This window comes from Ammospiza caudacuta, chromosome 18, assembly GCF_027887145.1.
Source record: "Ammospiza caudacuta isolate bAmmCau1 chromosome 18, bAmmCau1.pri, whole genome shotgun sequence".
Lineage (NCBI taxonomy): Eukaryota > Metazoa > Chordata > Aves > Passeriformes > Passerellidae > Ammospiza > Ammospiza caudacuta.
In genome coordinates, this window is record NC_080610.1 from 12720250 (window position 1) to 12747302 (window position 27053).

The 27053-nt window shown below is 44.8% G+C and overlaps 1 protein-coding gene across 1 annotated transcript in view; it reads left to right on the forward strand.

The window, feature by feature from the left end:
* The window catches only part of CLIP1 (CAP-Gly domain containing linker protein 1), a 59934-nt gene extending 32937 nt beyond the window's left edge, over window positions 1-26997 (forward strand). Inside the window, exons 9-25 of the mRNA XM_058817014.1 lie at window positions 2264-3208; window positions 4319-4435; window positions 5318-5375; window positions 5608-5691; window positions 6280-6436; window positions 6997-7162; window positions 7252-7467; window positions 8480-10693; window positions 11855-11992; window positions 13069-13175; window positions 15400-15523; window positions 19254-19306; window positions 23842-23959; window positions 24186-24371; window positions 24472-24495; window positions 25330-25454; window positions 26086-26997. Of these exons, the coding sequence (XP_058672997.1) occupies window positions 2264-3208; window positions 4319-4435; window positions 5318-5375; window positions 5608-5691; window positions 6280-6436; window positions 6997-7162; window positions 7252-7467; window positions 8480-10693; window positions 11855-11992; window positions 13069-13175; window positions 15400-15523; window positions 19254-19306; window positions 23842-23959; window positions 24186-24371; window positions 24472-24495; window positions 25330-25454; window positions 26086-26308 (5055 nt within the window). The 3' untranslated portion in view covers window positions 26309-26997. The remainder of the gene's footprint in view (window positions 1-2263; window positions 3209-4318; window positions 4436-5317; window positions 5376-5607; window positions 5692-6279; window positions 6437-6996; window positions 7163-7251; window positions 7468-8479; window positions 10694-11854; window positions 11993-13068; window positions 13176-15399; window positions 15524-19253; window positions 19307-23841; window positions 23960-24185; window positions 24372-24471; window positions 24496-25329; window positions 25455-26085) is intronic.
* Window positions 26998-27053: the final 56 nt, after the last annotated feature.

Genomic DNA, 27053 nt, shown 5'->3' on the forward strand with positions numbered 1-27053 from the left:
ATCCTACTTCTTTCTTACTTCCACATATTCTTCAATATATTTAGACATCCATAACTGCAGAGCAACCAGGCTGATTCACTTTTTTATCTGGTTTTGAGGAATCTTGTAGCTTGCTTCCTTCCTGAAAGAGGAGAAGAGGGGGGAAACAGAGCAGGATTTTGGAGTTACAGACAGCCATTCTCTCTCTATTTCTGTTCAGATAATTCAAACCATAGTGACAGAGGAGCCTTCGTGTTCCCAGCTCTTGGCCAGAGGCATTTTTATGGCTGAGACTTAGAGACAGCTACTATCAAAAAAAGAAAGTTAAAGTTTTGATTTGTCACATGAGCTTCAGAGGAGAATTTTTGTCCCCTTGTTAATGAGGAATTTTTTATAAAATCAGCCAAAGGCATTAAAAGAAAAGGTAGTGGGATGATAAGGAAAGGGACTTCCCATCCTGTTAGAGCAAGAACAGATATATATGCACATTTATATATTTTTGACATAACTATTCTAATTTGTGCTGAAAACTTCATGTACTGATAAATAACTTCTACTCAGCTGCATGAAACTTTTTTTGTTCCCATTCCTCCGTTTGCTGTTCATTTTATTTATTTATTTATTTATTTATTTTACACGGTTGATTTCATTTTTACACGCCCATCCATTCACACCTTCAGCCCATCCTCCTCATCCATAGCATTTTCCTGTCCATTTTCCCCCCCTTGCATCCTCTCTGCTCACCTGTTAGAAGGCTCTGGCAGCACGGCCTGCATGTGGCTCCTCCTCTTGTGCTGGCATGTGATGGTGGCACCGTTGTGTTCTCTTCCTCTCCCTCTCCACTAACAGACGCAGACCAAACTGGAGCATGCCCGCATTAAGGAGCTTGAACAGAGCCTGCTCTTTGAAAAGACCAAAGCTGACAAACTCCAGAGGGAGTTAGAAGACACTAGGGTAATGGTTTTCCCTGTTTGAATAACGAGCCTGATCTGTGTTGTGGAAGATTTCTGGTGGCACAAAGCCGGGGGTGACACGTGCTGGAACAGGTCCTTGCTCCTGCCGTAGCCAGAGCTGGAACACTGTAAAAAATTAGGATTAATTTTGAGCTTCCCTGGGGTGTGTATGTGTGCCTGGACATGTGACTCGTGCAAGAACTCAGGTAAGATGTCTTCACACTGCAAAAGTAATCCTTGGATCCAAAAGTAGCAAGATGGGATCATGAGTTGACAGAAAGGAACATTCAATTAGCATGAGTTGACAGAAGGGAATATTCAGTAGCTCATTTTAAAAATTAGGACAGTTCATTAAACCCCAAAAAGCTAAGACTGAACATGCCAGTCCTTTTAACACAAACTGAGTATTTGGGGCTTGGTTCCTGAGCTCTACAGTAGCTGCTGCACTGTTTGCTTTGCTAAATCATAGTTTGCAGTGGCTTTTTAGCTCTTTTTTTCCCCACTAATGATATAATCTTTTAATGATTATCTCAGTAATTAGTAATACTGCTGCCTGTCAGAATATAGCTGACCAAGTCAGAAGTCCAGCAGATGTCAATTTTTAAATAAAAATAGATATATATATATACACACACACACACACACATATATTCGTGCTCACACATGGGGATTTTCTTGAAGGTCAGGTATGATGAATAAAGAAACCCAGGATGAATATAAAACCAACAATTTAATGTGTAATAAGTACTTTTAAAGGGCAGCTGTGGGTAAGTGATATCTTTTCCAGGAGGTCAAAGAAGTAACTTCCTAATTAAAATTAATTCTGGGAGCTTTTCTGTAGCAAAAACTGCTCCAGCAGTCAGTGAAAAGCTCAGATAGTGCCAGGACACTTTTTTAGAGAGAAGGAGATATAGAAGGGATTTCAGAGGATTTATCAGTTCAAAATGTGTTTATCAGTTTCTGACAGTCTTATAGCTGGTGTGAGATGAATTTGGAAGAAATTATTTCAACAAAGACCTCAAGATTCTCCATTCTTTTCCAGTCTGCCTTAAAATGGTTCTGAGGAACATTCTGATAATCATTGATAATACCCATCCGGGTAGTTTGTAAATTTTTTAGTAATTTATTTCTAGATACTACCAGAAGAACAAATTTTAGTAAATTCTATGTTTCTAGACAATAAAAGATGTTTGTCATATGAACTGTGGACATTTTTCCCTTTGTGAAGCAATTTGCAACGCTCGGTGGAAGCTTTTCAGCAAGGCCTGAGTGTCTCTGTAGGAAATGTGTCTTTTGTAATTCTTCTTTTCTTAAAATGCTGTTGATCACAGGTGGCCACAGTGTCAGAGAAGTCCCGGATCATGGAGCTGGAGAGGGACCTGGCACTGAGGGTGAAGGAGGTGGCTGAGCTCCGAGGGAGGCTGGATTCCAGCAAACACATCGACGACGTGGACACTTCCCTCTCCCTGCTCCAAGAAATCAGTTCTTTGCAAGAAAAAATGGCAGCAGCTGGCAAAGAACACCAGAACGAGATGAACTCGCTGAAGGAGAAGTTTGGCCTTAGTGAGGAAGCCTTGCAGAAAGAGATCAAGTCCCTTTCAGCTTCAAATGAGAGGATGGCAAAGGAAAATGAATCCTTGAAAAGCAAGCTTGACCACGCCAACAAGGAGAATTCTGATGTGATTGAGCTGTGGAAGTCCAAGCTGGAATCTGCAATTGCCTCCCATCAGCAAGCAATGGAAGAGCTGAAAGTTTCTTTCAGCAAAGGTGTTGGGGCTCAGACTGCAGAATTCGCTGAGTTAAAGACTCAGATTGAGAAGATGAAATTAGACTATGAGAATGAAATGGCAAATCTAAAACTGAAGCAGGAAAATGAGAGATCTCAGCACCTGAAAGAGATCGAGTCCCTGAAAGCAAAACTGGTGGCAGTCACGGAGGAGAAAGAGCAAAACCTGGAAAGCCTGAAGACCAAACTGGAAAATGTGGAAGATCAGCACCTTGTAGAAATGGAAGACACTTTAAACAAATTGCAGGAAGCTGAGATAAAGGTAAAGGAGCTAGAGGTACTGCAAGCCAAGTACAATGAACAAACCAAAGTTATTGATAGTCTTACACCACAGATCAAAGCTGCTGAAGAAAAGCTTTTGGACCTTGCTGCACTTGAGAAAGCCAATTCTGAAGGTAAATTGGAAATCGAGAAACTTAGCAAGCAGCTTGAGGCAGCTGAGAAACAAATTCAGACTTTAGAGACTGAGAAGGGTGATGGAATTAGCCAGGTTTGTATCAACATCCATCCTTTTGGTTTTCTTTTGCTTTTATTTTACATTTTTACCCTTTTAATCTGCTATAGGAAATACATCACAGAAAAAATGAGTTTTCCTGAAGGTGTATCTTGGGACCATCTGAGGAGGTTTAGAGGAGCAGGAACTGGGTCCTGTCTCAACAGGTTTTGCTGCTCCACCTGCACCAATCAGCAAAAGGAAAAAATTCCTTCTGCACCTCCTTGCTGCAGATCTGGGCATGTCTGTGCTGAAATCTTCCTGTTGTGGAAAAGTTGTTGGCTGGTTTGGGAGAGGGTCCACACACCCTAGGGCTTTAATCTTTGGAGATAGATAAGGGGGACTTGGGACTCAGTGGGGAAATATTTCCTTCATTACCTTTCCCCTCCTCTGACAAGGTGATGGGAGAGGCTTTTAAAACAAAAGAAAGCACAGAAAATCCTGGTGGAGCTTTTCTTTAGGCCCAGGCTCTGCAGGGATGGTTTTGGCACTGTTTGACAGCACTTTGGGGCACAGACTGCAACTTGGTGCAGGATTTTCCTTGGGTTTGGATGAAACCTCTGTAAAGCTGATGACAGTGAAGAGTAGTGGGGAAATAACTGGAAAAAGCTCCCTTAAACTCTTCACAGGTGGTTCCAAGATGTGAAATTTTTACCTTGACTCCTTTTGAGGCCACACTGGATTTCTGCACTGGGAGTGCTCCAGAGATTCCCTCCCTGTGTGTGTATTGATCTGATCAGCCAATTGAAGCACAAATAAAAAAAAACCAAAAGTACTGATTGAACTAATGCTGAAACTTTGAAATTGTGAGTGTATTCAGAAATGTCTGCCATTAAATAATGTGTTCACAATTAATGCCAAAAGAACTAAATTGTAATGATTTCAAATCTATTCCAAGATGCAATTAGTGCTGTGATGTATGCAGTCATCAGTGGAAATCAGCTTCACTCAGTTAACCCATCATGGTTTTTTCTTAATTTTCTTTTATTTTTCATCTTAGAGTGATTTTGATATTACAGTTATTTCTTTCAGATTCACCTTTTAATTTTCCCAATTTTTCATTCATGTTTCTCATTTTATTTTACTCCATTTCATCACCTTTGTTAGGCCAGTAATCTGGCCAAAGAACTGCAGGGCAAAGAGCAAAAGCTTCTTGAATTTGAGAAAAACTTGAGTGCAGTAAATCGAGTTAAAGATTCTTTGGAAAAGGAACTTCAAGTTTTGGTGAGTAATACCCCAAAATTTTGACTTTACTCTTTGGATTTTGGGTTTCATGGTGAGAGTGTCATGGAAATCTGTGGATCAGCTCTGAGCAAAGCCTTCCAAAGGTGTTTTACTCATGGAAAAAATGGGGAAGGGTTTGTGGTTAATGGGACCTGCCTCAGAATAAAAAGAGCATTTCACCTCAGTCCTGCTTTATCAGGTGTTTTGTCTAAATAGAACTCATCTATTTATGGATTGCAGATAAAATTAAACCAAATCAAAAGCAGCAGCAGTTTAAATTTAGGAACACTTAATGGCCCTTTATTGTAGCTGTTGTGCCAATTAATGCTTGCTACACGCTTCTTATAAATGGTTTTAAAAGACATTTCTCATTTACATAAGTTTCCAAATGCTGTCTTGTTGGGTGGGGTTTCCCTGAGGAACTTCACTGGCATTAGTAACAAAACAATGGGAATTTTGGTCTTTCCATGGCCAGTAGTAAATACTCAAACTTGGTGGAAGAGCCTCACTTGTCTTCCTGAAAATCCTCCCTTTTCTTCACTGTCAGGCATCAATTCCTGCTGGTAAAGCTGGAGAACCCTGGTGGGGGAGGGCTCACAGGTGTCCCCTGTGCAGCCTGGGAGCAGCAGGGATAGAAACCCCAAATTCTTGTTTCCCACCCTGGAATCTGTGGCAGCTGCTGGAGGAGTTGCTTTAAATCTTGAGGGACTTGCAGCCAAGGCAAGGGAAATCTGTGCTAAGCTGTAACCCAAAAACTCGAGATCTCTTATGATAGGAGCAAAGATTGTTCTATTTGTACATGAAAAATACCAAATACAAATTCAGTGGTTGAATTGTTCTGTTACTACCAAGCCTTACCTTAAGTTTTTATCAATTTTTCAGAAAGAAAAATTTACTAGTGCAGCTGATGAAGCAGAGAATGTTCAACAAGCTATGCAAGGTATGTGCTGCTAAAATAAACAGAGAACTAAAAAGCTGCAGAAATTAAATGCCAACAAAATGTGTTTTTTAAACACTTTCAAGCTCATAGCTGATGTCCCAGCAGTTTCAGGGGCTGTGGAAAGGGCAGGATTATTTGTAGCCTCTCTGAAGGGTGACATACCTTGCAAGTAGGTAGAATTGTCTACATTTCAGTAGTTACTAACTTTGTTTTCCAAATTTTACTTGCCTAGAAACGGTGAAGAAGCTGAACCAAAAAGAAGAGCAGTTTGCACTCATGTCTTCAGAACTGGAGCAGCTCAAGTCTAGTTTGACTGGTAAGGAAGGGATGAAATGGAATGTTCTGGAAATGCCTCAGCCTTGTGCTCTGTAGCCTGCAGGAGGCTTTGCTGTGCCTTTCATCTCCTTAGATCTCTGTAAAACCAGTGCAGGGGGTTTGTGCCCTGGAGCAAACCTTGCCTGGTGGCAGAAGTGACCCCAAGGCTGCCCCTGCCCCTGGCAGTGCCTGCCCTTCCCTGAGGCATTTTTCACTGCAGCTCTGTGCTCCCTTCCTTGTTCATTTTCTGCTGCTGTGGAACAGCTGAGGAGTGACTTCACCTGCAGGACCTGCAAGTCTCTTCCTCCACTGCCTCCTTCCCCTCTGGGACAGCAGAACTTGTACCAGCATCTCATGGCCTGGAGTGAAACACTTCTGAGACAAAGAGCTCCTGACCAGCTCTTTGCTAAGAAGTCCTTAACCTTCTGCTGCAGTTACCAGTTCAATCAAACATAATTTTTCTTTTTAAAGGGGTGATCTGTGAGGTCTGGAGCATCAGTATTGCTGGTTTTAGTTCTTTAGTCCTCCAGCTGTTCTTTGCATGCCCTTCCTGTAGAATTTACAGCTTAACCACCTTTGTTTTGCTCAGAGATGGAGAGGAAGCTGAGGGAGCGAGAAGAGAGGGAGCAGCAGCTGGTGGAAGCAAAAGCCAAACTTGAAAATGACATTGCAGAGATCATGAAGTCATCAGGAGACAGCTCTGCCCAGCTCACAAGGATGAACGATGAGCTGAGGTTAAAAGAAAGGTATTTCATCCCTGCCACATCTCCCCTCCCACACTCCCAGCTTCTCATTTTATTTTTCTGTAAATATCTGAACAAGATGCTCCTGAGTGTCACATTGATATGACAAGTGAGCTTATTCTAGCAAACTAAATCAATCAAAGCAGTCTCCTGGGAGTTGTTTGAAGAGCATCCAACACTGATAATTCCAAAATTCTTACATAACATGCTTCTTATTGCCCACAGTAAATGACCTCTTGAATAATCCAGACTGTTTTGTGATTGTGCTCCATGATTATTTGATTACCTGATAAACTCAGTTCATTTAGATATATAAAAGACTTGGGTCACAATTTTGTGAGAGAAAATGTGGGGGGTTTTCTCCAAATAAAAATTGTGTGCACAATACTGGGGAGACTATAACTTGATCTTCCCTGTTTAGCAGAACACTATCTTTTAAACAATGTAATCTCTTTCTAAATGCTTGGTCAGAATATAGAACTCCAGCACAATCTTGGCTCTTTCATCTCTGTGCTTGTGGTGCTGTCAGCAGAAAGTGATGTTCTTTCATTTGCTCTTTCCAGGCAGTTGGAGCAAATACAGCTCGAGCTCACAAAGGCAAATGAAAAGGCAGCTCAGCTTCAGGAAAATGTGGAGCAGACAACCCAGAGAGCTGAGCAGAGTCAGCAGGAAACTCTCAAGATTCATCAAGCAGAACTGAAAACTCTGCAGGATCATTTAACAGACATGGTAAGAACAATTTTAAAAGCACCAAAACTGTGCAGAAAAACAGTCCCACTGCTGCTTGAGCTGTGTTTTACTGTCTTACCTTCCACCAGAAAAAGCAGATTGAGAGCAGCCAACATCAGTACAAAGATCTTCAGGCAAAGCATGAAAAAGAAGTTTCTGAGCTGGTGGCTAAACATGATGCAGACATCCAAGGGTTTAAGCAGAACCTGCAGGATGCACAAGAGGCACTGAAAAGTGCCCAGAGGAAAAACAGCGAGCTGGAGGCACAGGCTGAGGAGCTGCAGAAACAAGCAGAGCAGGCCAGAGTAAGTGGCTTTTGTCACTCTGCAAGTGACTTAAAGTTCAAATTTTGTGTCTCAGTGACTCGTTTTCTGTCTGCTTCAACCTTTCCTAGCCAGATTTTTGTAGTATTTCTGTTTTGACCTTTCCCAGGGTGTGGGGTGTGGGTTAGGGAGGAGAAGCCCGCAGGACAAACTGGTTGTTAGTTCTGCGCTCAGTTCCACAAGAGTTGATGAGTTCAGTTCTTTAATATCAGTGAACATTTTATGTTCATAGATCTGGCTCAGCACAGCCAGCTGGAGCCAGATGTCATCCCCTGGTTTTTTATATGCTTGCATTTTAAGATGCATTGTGAACTAGTTCATTTAGAAGTGCTACACACCTTTTATTTGTAGTATGATCTGCAGCTATTCAGTGTGTGTAGCTTGACTTTAGCAATTTTAATTTTTCCTCCCATTTCTTTGACTTTACTGCTTGCTTTCATGCCTCAGCAATTATTTGCTATAATCTTTGCTGTATTATTTAGCAAATTATTTAGTGTATAAATTGACACACAATATTGACAGCACTGATGTGGTGTTTTGAATTAAAGGGATAAAATTAAAGGGATCATGACAACATATTTATGAGAAAATCATGAGGAGGTGAAACTGAGAATTGCAAGTCAGTTTCTAATAGAACTCCTTGCATTTTAATTCATTTAGAGTCTCATGAAATCATTCTGTGGCTCTTCTGAACAATTTACAGTCAGTCAATTTATTGAGAGTACTTTTATAAATTACATGAAATTTTGGATGGAGGAACCTTTAAACCATGATAATTTTAATATTATTTAGCCACTAAAAACCTCTTGTGGATGATGTGTGTTCTGTAATGTAGCAGGGGTGTCTGCCAGCAGAGTTCAAACAGACACAGTGTGTCAGTGTATACACTTTTAAAACTTTAATTAAGTTGCTCTATTTGCCCTTAAAGCACAATTCTCATTTGTCTGCTTGACTTGATTTTTGTTTTCCCTTCCCCCCGACTTTATTTCTTTAGTCCTTAAGCTCTGTGTTAGCTTCCTCCAGAAAAGAAATCGAACAAATGTCAGACAAGATGAGGGCTTTGAGATCAGAAAAAGAGACTTTGGCACAGGAGGGGAATACTTTAAAATTAGAGAGAGGTCCCTTGTTATCAAAACTTAAAGAATTGGAATCAAAGATTTTGTTAATGCAACAAGACCAAGAAGAACTGAAGGCAGAAAATAAAAGAATCCTAAAGCAGAAGGAAGAAGCTGAGGCCAGAAGCCAGCAGGAGAGCACAGAAAAGGGAGCACTGGCTTCTGAGAAAAGCAAATTACTCTCTGAACTCGGGGCAGTGCAGGCAAAGCTGCTGGAGGCAGCTCAGGAAAATGAGGCTCTGCAGTCCTTGGAGTTAACCTTGTTCCAAAAGCTGGAGGAGCTTCAGGCCAGCAGAGATGCCATGGATGTGGCGTGTCAGAAACATGTCAAAGAATGGGAAGAGCTGGAGAGTTATCAGAAGAGACTTTTGGAAGAGAAAGATGCAGCTCTAAAAGACAAAGATGAAGTTATCCAGAAGCTGGGAAGTTCTTGTGAGGCCCTGGCCAGAGAGCAAAGGGAGCTCCAGCAGCAAGTGTCAGCTCTGGCTGCAGAGAGAGTGTCGGCCCTGGGGGAGCTCTTGGCTCTGCAGGACAGACACAAAGCCCTGGAGGAGGAGCTGGGCAGGGTCTTGTCAGGCCTGCAGGAGGAGAAGGAGATGCTCCTCAAAGGCGCAGAAAAGCTGCAAGTGAGCTTAGACCAGGCAGTCAGTGAAAACCAAGTGTTAAAAGTGAGAGAGGAGGAGATGCAAACCCAGCTCACCAAAGCGAAGAAAGACACCCAGGAGCTGCAGAGTTCCCTTGAGAGCCTCACTCGTCTCCTTGAGGAGGTGAAAGCCTCAAGAGACACACTCAGTTTGGAATGCAATCACTTACATCAGGAGAAAGAGGCTCTTTCCTCATCAGAACAGAGGCTTTTGGCTGAAAGGGAGCAATTTCTCAATGAAAATAAGGCAACTGCTGAGAAGCTTGTGAAGGCCTCAGCATATGCTGAGCTTTGTGAGAGAGTCTGCGCTGAGAAAATGAACAAGCTGACCTTGGAGAAGGAATCTGTCCTTCAGAAGTTGTTGCAGTTTGAGGAGCACAATGAGGCTCTTCTCCAAGAGAGGAAGGAACTGGAGACAAAATACTTGGAGCTTCTTGGTGAAAACGAGTCCTGTGCAAAGGCAGTTTCTGATCTGAAGAGAGAACGTGAGCTGGACCTTTTGGCCAGGAATGCTCTGGCTGAAGAGAATGCCTCACTCCAAAATTCCATTGAAGCCCTGAAGGGAGAACTCAGTAAGAAGACTGAAGAAAACCAAGATTTAATGGCCTGTAAATGTGACCTTTCCAATCTTCTGCGGAAGGCCCAGGATGCCAAAAGAGCATTAGAAGCTGAGCTGGCAGCTGCAGCACACACCAAGCAGGTCCTGTCGTCTTCCTTGGACACCTGCTCCTTTGCCAGGGAAATGCTGACCAGGGAGAGGGATGAGCTGCAGGAGGAGTGTCAGAAATTAAACAAAGAGGTTGCTCTTGTGAAAGAATCCTTAACCTTGGAAAAGGAAGCTCGAAAACTGGACGAGAAATCATTTCTGTTGGGACGTACAGAACTTCAAAGGAACATCTGCTCCTTGGAGAGGGAGCTAGAAGAGCTGAGAGAGAAAAACAAAGTTCTGGCCGAGAAAACACTTTCCATTGAGGAGAAAGAAAAGTGTGAAATGAAACTGGTGGAGATAATGAGAGAGGAACAAGTCATCTGTGCAGAGAAGGAGCATGTCACTGCCAACATGAGGCGGCTGAAGAGCAACTTTGCCTCCGTGTCCAGAACCGCGGCCGAGTTCCGGGGCGTGCACAGCGGCATCGCCAGGAAGATGGATGTGCTGGAGCACGAGATGGAGCTGATGGAGAAGGAGGGAACTGAGTACCTTCAGGACCTGGAGATCCTGAGGAAGGAGCAGAAGAATCTGCTCCTCAGTCAGGAGGGACTAGTGAAGGAGAAGGGGATATTATTCCAGGATTATTACAGACTCCATGAGGAGGTTAAACTTTTAGAACAGACTAACACTGACCTCTCAGGCAAATTGTTGGAGTCTCAGGGCCAAAATCAGATGCTGCAGGAGCAAATGAAAAATCTGATTTTGAAAGTAAAAGAAATTGAGACTCTCCAGGCCCAAGCAGTAGTACAGAAACCAGAGGTATTGAAATTCATAGTTAAAAGTCAAGTCTGGGGCTGGTTCTACTAATCCTGAGCACTAACCCTGGTGTCCTGTCTGCACCTCCCTGCACTCAGCACTTGATAACACACTGCACTTGTGGGCTCTCAGTGTGGTACCTGGGGGGTGTTGCAAGTTGCAACTGTGAGTCTAAAAGACACTTTTTTTTTCTTTTTTTCTTTTTTTTTAATATTTTTAACTACAAAAGCCTCTATTGTTGCTGAATGTTGCAAGAAAACAACATAAACTGTGAATAAAAGGAAGTTGTGTTCCCTGAATCTGTGAGGAGATGTGGAGCAGCTCCTTCTGCTGAAGGACTCTGCAACATAAAATTTAAAGTAGTGATAGATAATGTTTTCAAGTGGATCTTTGTGTAATTTTATGTGCAATTACAGCAAACTACCAACCTGAGTTACTCCAAAAATATGAAAGAATGTGCTGGTTCTGTAAATTGGATAAAAGCAGTGTGAGAGGAAGGGAAAATATTGACAATTCTGGAGTTCTTTTTATTCACAGAAGCGTTTTGTATTCACCACCAACAAATTCTTTATAAAACACTTTGATTTTCAGTTTGTGTGGCTTGAAGCCCAGAAAATCACATGGAATGCAAATTGGGATCAGGAGATCCTATAGATTACACCTGCCTAAGTATTTTAATATCATTGTGAAGTATTTCCTTTTTGAGGCCATAATGAACAACACTGGAATAATGCAATAATTGGCTTTATCTCTAATTCCATTATTTTCCAAATATTTGAAGTTTTGTAAGCCCATATTTCTGAAAATACACCAGGCTGTTGGAAGTGAATATCTGTTGAATTGCTGCTGCCTAAAGAGGTGAGAGATCTGAGAGCAATCACAGTGGTGATAATGAGAAATCCAGGAATTCAAATTCCTCAGATGTGACATGAGCATGGGGTTATAATCTGTTCCTGCATGGAATTGAATCCTCAGTTCATTTCATACTTTGTGCAGCTCCAAAATTCAAATAAATTCCCAGTTTAAGTCCTTACTTACCTGGGAAGCAGCTGACAAACACGGAGCTGTGCATAAAGTATTGATCTTTTGCTGTCAGAGTTCCTGCTGGGAATAACTGGTTTTTCCCCCACCTCCCTTTATATCCAGGTGGCCAAACTGGCAGAAGATGTTTCCCAGGCAGTGGAGCAGGTGACCAAGGAGAAGGATGCCATTCACAAAGAGAAGATTGAAACTTTGGCCTCTTTGGAGAACTCGAGACAGACAAACCAGAAGCTGCAGAATGAAGTAATCACATTAAATTCTTATCTGTGAAAAGTTTTACCTGCTTTGTGAGAGCAGCTGTTGAATTGTAGAGAATTTAAATAGGCAGGAGAGGATTCTGCCATTTTCCCACTGTGAAAAATTCCTGGATGAGCACAGAGTGATGGAAAATGCACATGGTTTTTTGGTCATGGTTATTTTGTATTTTGTGGTGTCAGTCCAAGGTGCAGCAGCTCCCGTTGGGATCTGTGTCCTGTCCTTGTCTTCCCACCACTCTGAGCTGCTCCAGGGCCTGAGGAAGGGGAGGATGCCCTGAGCCTTGGCTGTTCAGCACTGCCAGAGCCCTGGGGGTGAGCAGCTGGGATCTGCCAGTGCAGAATTAGGATTGGTGACGTTCATGTGGGAGGGGTTCCCTTCCTGGATTAAAAAAATCCACAGGGTCCTGCAATGCCATGAGAATGGCTGCAGATTATCTGTTATGTAATAAATACACTCTGGTGCATGCAAACAAATCAGCTCCATGAGCTGCTGGTGTTTCTGTGGGGGGCACGAGCTCAGGAAATCCGTGCCCAGCACTTTGTCCCATGCAGCAACATCTCTGCAAGGAATTCATCTCCTGGGGGTGCAGGCACAGCATTCAGCCCTCCTGACTCTCAGAAAATAAGGTATGGAAAAGCAGAATTCATGAGTTAGCTTAGAGGCATCAAGATCAAGGGGACAGCTGGCTTTAGCAACAAGCTCTGCATTTAAAAAACAAATAATGCTCTGAGTGCTGCAGCAGTTGATGGAGGTGCTTTGGGCTTTACCTTGGGGTGTTGGCCCCACATTCCTGGAAACTGCTCTCCAGTGGGCTTGGGATTCTTTGTGCTGCTCTCTCTGAATGCAGAGGTCTTGTAACATTTGTAGTTGGACAAACACATCAGTCCAGACAGGCTGGGTTAATTTAGGGGCTAAAGATATCGATATATATATATATAGACAGATATAGATATAAGATATGTAAGATATCTATATATATCTATCTATATATATGTATATATGTATATATGTATATATTAATGGTTTCATTGATGTAATGAGGATTTTTTTTCCTCTTTAAGTTGGACATGCTTAAACAAAACAACCTGAAAAACGAAGAGGAACTTAATAAGTCAAAAGAGCTTCTAAATCTGGAGAACAAGAAAGTGGAAGAACTTAAAAAGGAATTGTAAGTATTTCACTATTAAATCTGTTCATTTTTGTGGGTACATTTACCTCTTCTTTTTTTTTTTTTTAATTGTCTTTCAGCAGCTTTCTGATATCCTGACTTGTAAAGCAGATATTGACTCAAAATTGTTTGCCAAATGTTTGGCATGTGCAAAACTTGCCATGAGAATGTTTCTACTAAATTACTGAAGGGAATTAAAGAAATCCTTGGAGAATAGTTTGAAACAATTTGTTTGTTGGAGGGTTCTGCCACCCAAGGGCACGAGATAATATTAAAATCTTTATTAGAAGAGAATTCTGATTTAATTACAAGTACACTTGGAGTTTTAGGTGGCTTTGCTTATAGAAACTTGACTCTGCTTTTGTTTTTCATTCATGGCTTTGTGAAGTTTATTTCTGTGTATTTATTTCCTAAATGGTGTAAACCAAATCCTATATATGGGATATAAAACTTGAGTTAATTGTTCTTTATTTGAGCTGCTTCATTGAAAACCAACATTTGCCATACTGCAGGCTCACAGTGTGTAACACTGGCCACAAACAAATGAACTGAAAGCATTTGAAATCATGAAATTTGCCCTGTAGAATCCCATTGCAGCAAAGCTGCTGCTGTGCCACAGGGAATAAAGATCCCAATTCTTGGGGCCCTGCAGGGGCTGCACATCCCCAGCTCTCAGAGGGGCTGTACATTAAATCACAAACCAATTTCCACCTGGGCTCCCCGGGGAATTTCCTGGCTCATGGAGCAAGAGCTGGAATCTTGCTGACAGCTTAAGAGCAGCTCTGACTAATTCTAATTATTGTAGTTGCATTTGTCATTTTGTGGCATCTGTGGTGACACCAGGGCACAGGGGCCAGCAGCTCACAGAATTCAGTGTCTGGCTGTGGCTTTGGAAAACCTGGAGCCTTGCACAGAGCCCTTTGAGAAAGGCAGGATTTCTTTCCAGGAATTGTGGAAAGGCAGCAGATATTGGGCTGTAATTTGCCAGGCAGGAATTCTTTATAGGAGATGCTGCCTTGAGAATCTCCAGCACCACCAGGTGTTTCAGGACCCTGATCACTCTGAGGGGGTTAATTCTGTTCTTTCTTAGATTGAAGTGGCCTCTGATCACCAGAGCTGGGACCTTGGGGACAAAGGGAAGCTTGTGTAGTTTTTAATTGATCTTTAGTTGTTTTGTGTGTTGCCCTGTTTTAATGACAGTAAGAATTAGCCTGGTGCCAGGGATTCCTGAGCAGCAGAGAGCTCCAGTCCAGGGGGATCAGGGTGGGAATTTGCCCAGGTGAGACCAAGTAGAAGGAATGGTTGAAAAATCAGAGTCCCACGAGATGCTGAACTAAAATCAGACTTTTGTCTAAATGTGCCAACAGATCCTTGTATTTTGAAGTGCGTGAATAAGTTGGTGACGTAAGGGTTCTTCTCCTTCCCACAGTTATAAAAGTATTTTTAATATTCCAGTCAAGTCTGTAGTATTGGCACACAGGAGTACTGCATCTCCTTTTTTAAAAAGCAAAAGAGTAATAAAAATTACTATTCAGTGAAATTAAGGGTATCTTTTGTGCTTTTTGAAAGATGTCAAATCTTAAAGATTTTCTGTTAGTCACTCATGTTACAGCCAGCATGCTAAATGTTTTTAAAAATTTGTTGCAAATCAACATATTTAAGGGAACTATACTCATTAGTAGCAACACAGGTTGATGAAAGCTGCAAAGCCTTTTTTCCTTCAGCTTTGGTTTTGTCTCATTTGCAGTTTTGTGTCTGTTAAAATAATGGAATAGATCAGGTTTTGCTTCCTGTGATCCTGCACTATTGGATATCAGACCTGACGGGGAGTAGTTAAATAAGTGGAGCTCAAAGCTCTTTTTTTTTTTTATGCCTTTTTTTTCCAAGTTTTCTTTCATTTTTTATGCTTTTGAGCAATTGTGTTTTACCTCTGGCTGCACAGTTCAGTTCTGTGAGCAGCCCAGGCTGCAGACACGGCCAGCCCTGTGCCCTGCACAGATCCCAAACCCCAGCCCGTGGGAATCCCGGGTACCTGCAGCCCTGGCAGGCTCCTCCCGTCCCCGGGGCTGTCACCGCTGTTCCCGCTGCTGCCAGCCCCGTGACCCCGCTGGGTTTTGTGTATTTTGTGTATTTTGTGTATTTTGTGTTTTCCCCAATGCGAAGCCGCCTCTCTCCCCCGGTTTCTCGCGTTGCCGTGGTAACGATGCTCTCTGTGTGCTCGCAGCGAGGCGCTCAAGCTGGCAGCGGCTCACAAGTCCCAGCAGCTCGAGGCTCTGCAGGAGGAGAACGTGAAACTGGCCGAGGAGCTGGGCAGGAGCCGGGACGAGGTCTCGAGCCACCACCACAAGGTAGAGCGGTGGCCGCGGCGGGGGGAGCCCTGCTGAGAGGAGCAGAGAGGGGCTGGGAATGCTCGGGAATGAATGTGGAAGCCCCCTGCACGGGGAGGGTGGAAGTGCAGGCTGGCAGAAGGTTACATAAGCCGGGAGGGTACTTGGGAAGGCTCGGGAATGAGCAGAAATGAAACGTGCTTCAGCCAAGTGTATTAACAGAGAGCTGCTATTTCTGTCGGGAGTGATTTTGTTACACAACTGTGGAAATGTCCATCCACCACTAAGGAAATGAAGCTTTTTAATTCTTATTCCTGCTCTCCTCACTGAAAACAAAGAGGATTTAGGATGCATTTCAGAATACTGTGTAAAACTGTTTGGTTGGGCTTGTGTCTGCTCAAACTTCACCCTGTGCTGCAGCCAGGCAGTGTGACCCAGGGAACAGAACCCCTGCAAGGTGTTTTGCTGGTGATACTTAATTATTTTTACTTTTTACAATTATATCTGAACATGTTGTTGGAATCCTAAAAGATGGGCAAGTTAGTCAGCTTGTGTCACTGGTACTTGCCAGAAGATGAAACAGATTTACAGCCCCTAATGTGGTGGGTTTAGTTTGTGTGAAGCAGTTCCAGTGACAGGCATACTGTGAAGGAATCTTTGGAAGATTGTATCCAAAAGATCCAAAAGCAGGGATGCAGGAGACTGAGGTTTGTGTCCTGCCTTTCTGGAGATCTCCTGTGCAGGGAGGGGATCCTGTTCCCCGTGACAGGGCACAGACTCTTCCACCCTGCAACAGGCTCAGTATTTTTATAGCCAAGAGCTGATTTTTCCCCAAGGATCCTGTTTGGAAGTCCTGAGGATGGGTGACTCCAGCCCTGGCTAGTTTGTAAATCCCTTTAGCTGCTGGCAGGAGTGATGCTCAGGCTCCTTGGTCCTCAGGAGCCTTGGGAGGTGAGGAGCAGAGTCCCAGACGTGTGGGCTCAGCACTGACTCATTCCCCATCTGAGGAGCAGAGTGGGGAGGGCACATCCCAAACAGCCAGTGGGAGCTGCTCCCCACTCCCACAGGGTTTCCTAAATTATTTCAGAGTCCTTGAGGCAACCTGTTATTTTCAGAGAGAGTTGTAACTCCAGGATTGGGCAGCATTGGTCAAATCTTGTGCATTTTGTCACCCGGAGTGGCCCCGAGGGAGGGGCCCTGAGCCATGGGCCGGCTGTGTCCCTGCCCTCCCTGTGTGCCTCCCTTGTTTGCAGCTGCCCTCGGGGAGCATTCCTGCTGTGGGGCTGTCAGCAGGGATCCCTCTCACTGCCAGGACAGGCAGCTGCAGTGTGGGAGCACAGGGATGGATCCAGCACCTCACAAACTGGAGCTGTGTCAGCCCAGCCTGTCCTGCCCATGGGGAGATGCTCCAGGAGCAAAGATCTGCTGGAGCTTGGCTGCACAGCCTGTTTGCCTTCTTCAGCCCTTTGTGTTGCACTGTGTCCCCTGCTGGAACATGGGCTCTGCCTGGTGCAGTTCCCAAATGTTTGATTTGGGCTCTGGGATCTGGTGAACAGCTCAGCCTCCCAAAATCCTGGGAGAGGCCTTTGGTACCCAACACCTCCCCTCTGCTGTCACACCACGCTCAGAGGCCACAGGCTTTGGGCTCCCTGGGTTCAGGAAAATGTCACCACAGAGATTCCTCCAGGAGATTCTGGAGTGTCCATGGGGGCAGTGAAGGGTTTCCCACAGCCCAGGAGCTCCCAGAAATGTGGGCAGTGGGAGGAGAGCAGAGCACAGCAGAGCTCAGGCTGCAGAGGCTCTGTGCAGGTACCTGGGAATGCATCAGGAAGGGCAAACACAGGATTGGGAATTTGGAGCTGTTGCTGTGGTAACCACATAAATTCTAACAAGTGTGTTGTCAACTGGGTTAGACAATCTGTGGCTGCTTGTGACACACTTTGCAAATTTAATGAATCCCATGTCATGAATGATTTATCTGGACATCTAAAGGTTAAAGTGTCTCATGCCAAAGATGCTGCTGGAGCTTTTCTGTATTGATCCATTAATAATTAGCTGATTGTAATTAGTTAAAGAGTCACATTCAGATAGATGCTGAGCTCGGGGAGCTTTCCTAGCCTCAAATTATTTGTTGTGGCATTTTGGGACCTCAGACCTGCTCAGGCATTTGGAGTTCATTGGAGAAGGTGTAGAAATACCCAGCAGCTCACCTGGCCCATCTTTTATTAACAGTGTGAAGGTCTGCTCTGAGTGTGGCTGTAGAGAAATGCCAGAGCTGGCAGAGGACAAGGAATCCAAAAAACCAGCTGGGCAGTGTGATGGGCAGGGCATGAGTGCCTTCATCTGCAGGGGGAGAGGGGCCTGGAACCCAGGTGTCAGAGCAGGGCTCTGGAGAAGCTGCAGCTCCCTGGGAGTCCCATTTCTCAGGCTTGTCACATTTCCCCTTTCTGTCAGCAGTGTGCACAGATGTCAGGACTTCACACTGGCTGCCTCTGGGCAGGGACCAAGACAGAAACTGTCTGGTGGAACTGGGTTTGGCTGGGTTTGACCTGCAGGAAAAACTTGGCCATACCCCAATAGTGCCTTGATGCTCTGCTCTCCCACAGTGGGCACTTGCCTTGAGAGACACATCTTGATTTGCTTTAAGAATTATTTATGGAAGTCTCTTCACACCCTTCTAGTATCTATCTTTTGTATCAATAAAGCTGTGTGATTAATCCTGGTTGATCCCAGACCTGGAGGGTTTAGCAGCCCTGCAGCACAGGGAAGGAGAAGGTAACTTGTCAGGAAATGTGGAGGAGATGGCTGCTCTCAAAAAGCTGCATTTAGCTGAGAGCTGGGGGCTGGCAGACACCCTGCCTGCTCAAGGAAACTTGCTTAACACCTTCTGTGCTGAACCTCAGGATCTGCAGAGTGCTGAAAGAATTCCCTGTGGCAGGGCCAGGAGCTGTTGTCAGGGCTCTGAGGTTGCCATTATAAATGGATGTGCTGCTGACCCTGAGGATGAACCCTGGAAGTTGTGAAATCCCACTGGAGCCTGTGCTCAGGGAGTGCTGGTACACACAGTTCTCAGAGCAGTAATTGCTGGCTTTGGCCTTTGAATAAGAAGGAAGGAGGAGATGGTGAAAAATAATTAATTTGCCTGAAAAAGACTTTATTTTCTTAACCATTCCAGAAGTTCACTTGCCCCAGTGTTTCTGTGTTGGGCCTTTGCAGTTCTGTTGCTTTGCATTTCCTAGTCCAGTTTAGCCCCAAGAACCAACAACAATAATTTCAGGGGAAGGCTTTGCAGGTTTAAAGAGTGGCCTCACTGAGTTACAGGTTCAGGATGTGGTAACAAACACCAGACAACAGCTTTGGGATCAATAATTCATCTGTGAGTGACGGGGCAGTAACAAGCCCGGGTCAGTGGTGCAGTGATCCAGCACAGCAAACCCAGCCAGTCCCCAGTGCTGGGCTGGGAGCACTGGCCAGGCACACAGAGGGTTCCTGGGGGGTCTGGAAATGTCCTTTAGCACTGGTGTCACCTCTGCTGTGTGCACAGACATGGAAATGCTCACAAAGCACCCCCAGGCCCTCACTGTTTGTGTTTGGGTGCAGGTGCTGTGCCAGTAGAGAATCTGCTGCTCTGAGGATCTGGGGGCTCTGCAGCCTCCCCCACTTTATTTTATGATAATGATGCTCTGATGTATCACACTAAGGAAACAATCTGGGGTGTATTAACTGGAGTCTGTCTGTGCTTGTGTTGTAGCTGGAAGAGGAGAGATCAGTACTCAATAACCAGTTACTAGAGATGAAAAAGAGGTAAGTTGTTCCTGCTGATGTGTGTTTAACCCCACAGTCCTACAGAAATGGAACACAAAACACTGCCAAGAGCTGTTCTTTTCTGTTGTGTCATGGTTAAAAGTGCTGAGTTGTTGCACTCTTTGGATTAGAGATGGAAGCATCCACATTTGCTTTAGTTCCACACCTCCCACGTTGTGGTAATTCTTATTTGCAGTGACCAGTTGAATGTTTGGTTTTGGTGTGCTCTGGAATGTTGGATTGTCCCTCAGTCTGATAAAATGTGTGTGCACAGATCTGAGCTGGTGAGCTCCTGACAAATCAAGGACAATACAGTGGTGCTGAGGGGTTATCAGGGGAAAAGGGAAAAGGAAAGAAAAGTTCCTGAGCACTTGCTGCTCTCGTGGTTTCAGGCTGTTGGGTTCCCTGTGGGTTATTGCAGTTCATTCAGCACTGCTGCTAAATGCCAGGAGAATTGTCCTGGGTGCCTGGGGCATCCCTTTGTAAGCTGCTGCTCAGGGAAAGGCCCCAAGTGACAAAGTGAGTGTCTGCAGTGTGTGCTTGGGGAGCTGATTGGCCCCTGTGCCTGGAGGGGCTTTCCAAAAGCAGTTTCATAAATCCCTAGAGAACAACAGAGCTCCCCACGACACTTCAGCTGTTCCAGGAGAAACAAACCAACCCTGCTGAATTTCCTGGATTCATAATGGCCACAACAAAGAACACTGAGTGGCTTTTGGGTGTTTATGCACATCCTTGGCCACTCAGTATTGTCACTGTTCCCTGCTCATTCCCTGACACTCTGCTCTCTGGGGGTGTTCCAAGGGCCAGCAGGCACAGGGGACGTTCCCCAGGCCAGTGATTCCCCAGGGAATGTCACAGTTGGATCAGCTGAGCCTCCAGCTTTGAGCAGCCCCACGAGCTGCATCAGCAGCCTGTTACTGAACGTGTTTGAAAGTGTTTTCAGCAGTGTAACTCCTGGAGGTCACTTGAGGAGAGGAAGGAGGGAGTGGGCACCAATCATTCAATACTTTCAGCAGTTCTGTTTCACAGAGAACCATCTCAAACTCTTTGTAAGTTCAGCAGAGGAAGGTGTGGCTCTGATCTTCCTCCTCCTGTTTGACTCTGGGTGAGCTGCCTGAAATAATTCAGACAGTAGTTAAATCAGTGAAGTGAATTTTACCCTGACTTTACCTTCAGTTGGTTACACTGAGGTGCCCCAGCTGTGACTTAATGACATTGCTCAGCAGAGTTGAATAAACTGCAATAAAAGAGAAAATGAACAACAGGAAGAGTGGCTGAGGCAAACTGCAGGCACTGGGGCTCAGAGCATGTCAACATGTGGCACCAGTGCTAATGAAAAAGGTTTGGATAAATAAAGAGCAAATTAAATAAAAATAATTAGAAAAGTCTCTGAATTCCCAATTCCACAGAATTTGGTGATGGGAAGATGATAATTTCCTCCTTTTGCCTTAAGAATTCGAGCTGCTGAACAAGAGCCATCTTTGTGTTTCAATTAGGTCAAATCTCTAGGGGTGGTTTTCTCACCTTCCTTCCAGCCCCAGGATTCTGTCCCTGTGTTTTGGCATCCCCTGGTGTGCAGTGCTCCAGCTGGGGGTGCAGGAGCTTGGTGTGGATGGATGCTGGGGGTCTGTGTGGCTCAGCCCTGGGGTTCAGTGTGGGTTGCTGTCTGACTGTCTTTGAGCTTCGCTGTTTATGGATACTCATCTCATTCCTCTCTCTTCCCTTCCTGCCCTTGCTTCCCTTGCTATATCTGTGTGTCTTTAATGGTAAGACTCAAGAAAGTCTATCCACGTTACAATAAATAATTATTTATTTATTTATTTATTTTTTAGTAAAGTTGTTGTACATATTTTGGCTGCCTTTGTCCCTTGGTGTCTTGCTTTTGTTTTGTAAAACACTCAGCTCTATATATATATATATATAAAAAATAAAAAAAGTCTATATATTTTTTACCAAAACAGAAAAGGCCCTTGGTGCAAATATTGTTCTTCCTTAAAGTATTTTGCATTTGTACTCCATGTTTCTAACATGTGGTTCTTGTTATCTTGCATTTTTAAAGCTTACCCAGTAGCACTTTAAGGTATTTGCTTCATTCTTAGAATTTCTTATTTTTGTAGTAAGGGAAGAATCTGGGTGATTTTTTTTAATGCTAATCCAAAACAAACCTCTTTCTCCCACAGCTTCCACACACTGCTCAGAACATGGTTTAAGCTTCTCAAGAAAGTGAAGTTTTAAAATGGCATTTAAATGAAAAACTCATTTTTGTTGTTTTGATTTCCCCCCTGCTGGTAAGCAGATGTTTTGAACTTGAATTGGCAGGAAAAGAGTTTAAGTTCACTAAATCATTTTTTTTCCCAATAAAACAGTTTCCACCAGATTTTCCTTGCAAGCTCTCCCAGTGCAGTTATTTCCCATTCCCTGTGTGACTGCACTGCTCACCATGCTCCCAGCAGCAGCCAAGGCTGTGCCTGGAAGTGACCTGGAAGGGATCCACGCTTGGGGCTCAGCACCTTCCTTGTTGTAGCTCCTCCAGGTCCAGCATTTTTGGGTCCCCCACTGGAGCAGCTCCTGGAGAGTCTCTTCAGGGAAAGAAAACCCAAAGCTCCAGCACAGGAACCTTCCTCCCCTCCTGTTTTCTCTCCTTTTCTTCTCTCCTTTCTCTCCCCTTGTGTTTTAGCACTCGAGGCTCCTGTATTGAGTCTGTAAATATTTTATTTCTATCCTTACACCCTGTTTGCCTTTTTCAACCACCTCAGCATTGTGCTGGTTGAAGCCGAGCCCAGCAAATGGCAAATCCACCACATTTGTGCCAAAAGCATCTGTTTGGTCCTGATCTCTCTGTGAAGATCTGACCAAGTGGAAACATTGGCTGAATCACAAGCTCTTGAGCATGGGCTGAGTCACTGGGGTTCCATCTGCCCTTCCCCACAGCGCGGCAGCGCGCGCGAGAACTCTCGGGTGCAGCAGAGCTCGTCAGCAGCAACTTCCAGATGTGTTCCCAGATTCCTCAGGGTTTTTCTCCAGCAGATCCTGGGTTTGCAGCTCTGCTCTGTCAGCAGCACCCGTGCACTGGTGGCACGTCCTTCCCCCAGCACCTTGTGCCTGTGATCCGTGGACAGAGCACTGAGCACCCGGGCAGGCAGAGCCTGGGGGCCCTGTGGAGGACACAGAGGTGGCTCTGGGGCTCTGAGTGCTGGCTCAGGGCTGGCCTGGGAACTTTTCCATGCTGTGCCCTTTTGGGTTTTATTAAATCTTTATTAAATCTTTGAAGGCAAGATCACACAGTCTGCAAGTTGTTGTGTTTCCACTTCTGTTGATTCTCTCATTGTAAAAATGTACCAAACCCAAATGAAATTTTGGTTCTTGTTTGGTAGCTGCCTCAGCTTTTCTAAACCCCAGATTCTCCACTTGCTGCTTCCATTACTGAGTACAATCTGAACAATGAAAGAATTGCATTGATTGTGCTCTCATTGTTGGGTTTATCTCAAGTGGGTGAGATTTCCTGTGTTTCATGGTCTGGGTATCATGGCTCTCACTAACTGTAGATAGCAGAGATGGAAACTTTGCCATTTTTGCTCGATAGCTGTGCCCTGAGCATCCCCCCACGTGGATGGGCTCTGCTCCTGATCCCTCAGCAGTGCTGGGGAGGGTAGAGCAGTTCAGAGTCCCTGCAGGAGCTCAGAGCTGATTGCAGCACTGCTGCCTGCACTGAAGGGCCAGTTCCTCTTGGAGAAAAGTTAATGGTTTGAAGTCACTTCTTTGTTGTTTTCTTTTTTAACCTTAAAGATTTAATCCTTAAATCTTTCAGCTTGTATGGAAATTTGTAGCAATGCTCCTCCCATCAGAGGACAGTCACTCACTGTGTGTGTTCTGTGACCTGTCAGGAAGATCAGCTTGCACCAGTGTGGGGGTGTCACAGCAGTGGTGCCTTAAGGCAGGAGCCTTTTATCTCTGTTAGATCCATGGAAAATATTGGGAAAACTGGATACATGTACACAGGAGACAGTTGTGCCTGCTTTGGAGGATTTCCTTTTAACACTTCTCCCATGAAGTAAAACAAATCCCATGTGGTGGAAATGATGTCACTGAAATTAGTGAGGACCAGCTGATATTTCCAGCCTCATCCATGCTTTGCATGACAACTTGTACAATGAGCTTTGCATGCCTGTTTTGTTGCTTGTAATTTTCAAGAAGTAACAAAACTCTCGAGTTAGGTTTTGTGGAACATTGTGCAACATGTTTGTTTATCCTGTATCTCCCCAGTCTGTTAACTTGCTCCTTTAAATTCAAATGGATACGGTGCTATGCAGATTCTGGCATGTACTACCTAGGTAAAGTTTTTGCTTTGTTTCCACAGTTGTAACACCTGAAATGCTTGTACCTATATAAAACTTTAGTCAAGTAGTAAATTGTAATTTGTTTTTTAAGAACCACTTCTTACAGTAGTTTAATACTTGAAATTAATGAAACTACTTTAGGCCACTACAGTTACCCATTCATTAGATGACTTCTGGTTTTACTTGGTTTTCTTTTAGAGAATCGACTTTAAAAAAAGAAATTGATGAAGAGAGAGCATCTTTACAGAAATCCATCAATGTCACTAGTGCCTTGATCACACAAAAAGATGAGGAACTGGAAAAACTCAGGCATGAGGTAAATGAGGAATGGATGATTCCTAATTTCAGTTAAGTTGCAGCCAGAGGCTTTGTGTGCTGGCTGATCATTTTTCTTTCACGTGGCATAGTTAAACCTTAGCATCTTCAGCTGCCTGTGCTGAGCCAGGTCACTCCTGGCCCGTGGTTTTGTGGCTGTTCAGCCCTTGCTTCAAGGGCTGGCCTTGGTGCTGGAAGGTCCAAGTGTTGCCAAACAACTCTTCCAGATCACGGTGCTCCGCGGAGAAAACGCTTCTGCAAAAACCCTGCAGTCAGTGGTGAAGTCACTGGAGTCTGACAAACTGAAACTTGAGGAGAAGGTGAAGAACTTGGAGCAGAAACTCAAGGAAAGCAACGAGCAGCCTTTGACTGTAATGAGCCCCTCAGGTAAAGCGAGAGCCACTCCAGGGTCTGTGCCCTCAGGGCCTGTGCCATTGTTCCTGACTGAGCCATGGTCACATTGTACCCTCTTTGGTTTGTTCCTTTAAAGGTGATGCTGTTACTCTGCTTCAGGAGGAGATTGCAAGAGAGAAGCAGGTACTGGATGTGCACATGGGCATGCTGAACCAGCAGTGGGGCTGTAGGAGAGGGGATGATTCCAAAGGCAGTCCTTACTGGGTTTTAATGGGCAGATTTATCTTGTAGCCCCTCAGCTTCTGAAGGGAAATGTCAGTGACAGGAAATACTAAACCAAGTGATGAGTGATACAGAGAAACAAGGGAATGTGAGGAACAAGCAGGAAATGAGAGTGGCAAGTTGTGCCCTGCAGCCTGAGAGGTACAGCCAGCAGAGCACTCGCTGCTCCTTGGCATTCCCAAAGGTTTCTTGGATGTGCGTGAGGAAAAGCTGTGGCCCACCTGAAGCTGGTGCTTGCCATCTTGGAGAAAGGGGCTCCCTGAGCTCCTGGGTACCTCTGAGCTCTGCAGTTCTTCCTGACTGCAGAGCTGGACTCAGAACAAGGGTTGGCAGCAATGGAGAAGGTGCTCAGCTGGCACAGGGAGATGGGATTTGGAGTAGGACAGTCACAGTGACCTCAGGGGCTGTGCCAACAAATGCCTAGAAAATATGGTTGGAATAGAATCACCTTCTGCTCATGATAAAGCCTTTGTTAGATCATGAATGTCACGCACAGTGATTAAAAATGTCCTTGCAGTTGTGCAGCCACCAGAAGTGTCATGAATATACACTAACCAATCTTTTCCTGCTTTTCTGCTTCCCTGGATTCACCTGCTGATGGCAACCCTTCCTTCCCCCAGGGCGAGGTTGGTCCCACTTCTTCCCTCCCCTGTTAATTTCCCAAGTGTTCCTTGGTCACATGGGGAAGGTGCCATCCCCTGCCCCTCTCACTGTCCTTGTCCTTGGCTCTCCTAGATCGACTTCCTGAACTCAGTGATAGTGGATCTGCAAAGGAGAAACGAAGAATTGAACTTGAAGATACAGAGAATGTGTGAAGCAGCCCTCAATGGCAATGAAGAGGAGATAAATAACTATGACAGGTACAAATCCTAAAGGAAACCTTGGCTCTTGTCTTGGGAGCTGTTGGTAGAGCTGCTTGGCAGCTGCACGATGCTCCAGCCTGATCTCAGCTGTCAGGAGGGACAGACAGAGCTTTCCCTGAGTTCAGTGGTTGAATCCAGGGTTCTCTTTACACTGTGGTGTAACTGGGGGTGCAGGTGGTGCTCTGTAGTTATCAGTCCCAAGCACTGATGTATGTCACATGTCTGTTGCATGACTTGCTGAATCTGGCCCTTTCCAAGTGCAGAAGAGTCTTTGCTCCCACAAGGCTGTGGCTGTGTTGGGATGGGAAGAACCAATCCAGAGAAATAACACTAAAACCCATTTGATGTTCAAACTTCAGCTCTCTTAAGGGAAAAGAGAAACTCTTTTACCTGTATTTCTTTTAAATGTCTGTGTGCAAATACTTGCACAAACAGCAGCTTGTTCAGTAAATATTGGTGTAGGGGACGGAGGGGGCACTGCAGGGTGGTGGAGAAGGGTTTGTGTCCTGTTTTTTGGAGGAGCTCTGGGGCGTTTCCTGAGCCTCAGTGAGCAGGAGCTCACGGCAGGGCCGTGGCCTTTGCTCCGGTGTGGCAGAGGCATTGACTGCTGCTGGTGCCGCTCTTGCAGTGAGGAGGAGAGCCTGTCCAAGAAGAAGCCGCGTCTGTTCTGCGACATCTGCGGCTGCTTCGACCTGCACGACACCGAGGACTGCCCGACGCAGGCGCAGGCGCTGGAGGAGCCGCCGCACTCGGCGCACCACGGCAGCCGGCGGGAGGAGCGGCCCTACTGCGACACCTGCGAGGTGTTCGGCCACTGGACGGCCGACTGCAACGACGACGAGACCTTCTGAGGGGGGACGGCGCCCCCGCCTCGCACCACCAGCAGCCGCCCGTGCTGAATGTCAGGACAAGGGACAGACCCCGCTCCCCTGCCCGCCCGCTCCAGAGTCCCTACAAGCATAAAGATTTTGATCTTCCACTAATAAATAGCCCCTGTCCCTTTTTAACAAACGTCAGTGAAAGATGAATAAATGATTTAACAAGTGACTTTATGCTGTTTCTTCCCAGGTTCTGGGTTTGTCCCACCCTTAACAGGAAATGCCCCCGTGCTGTTGGATCTATTGGTGGGAAAACATGTATAGGAATGAAGCACTAGAGTTATATTAAAGCTTATTTAAATACCTTAAAAATATGCTGTTAATTTTCATATTTGCACTAAACCATTTTAAGGCTGAATTTGTACATTTAGATTTTTAAGCGTTTTTTTGACACTGGACTGAGTTTGGAAATATTTCATCTTTATTTTCATTTACTCCTTTGGTTGCGATGTCGCTCGGTGCCGTGAGCTCTGGGTTGTGGTTTGGTGTGAAACGTGGAAGTGACGCAGGTAAGGAGCTGCTGGGGGTTTTGGAAACCTGTATGCTGTGCACACCTGGAACAGTTTGTGGGCAATCCCTGTTTTGCATTTTTTCAGCTTCTATATAGTGAGTGTGGTGTGTGTGTATATATGCATATATATAATAAAGTTATATTTTGGAAAAAAAAAAAATGTTTTCTGCATTTCCATTCAGGGTGTGCGGGGTTCTGCATGGGGAC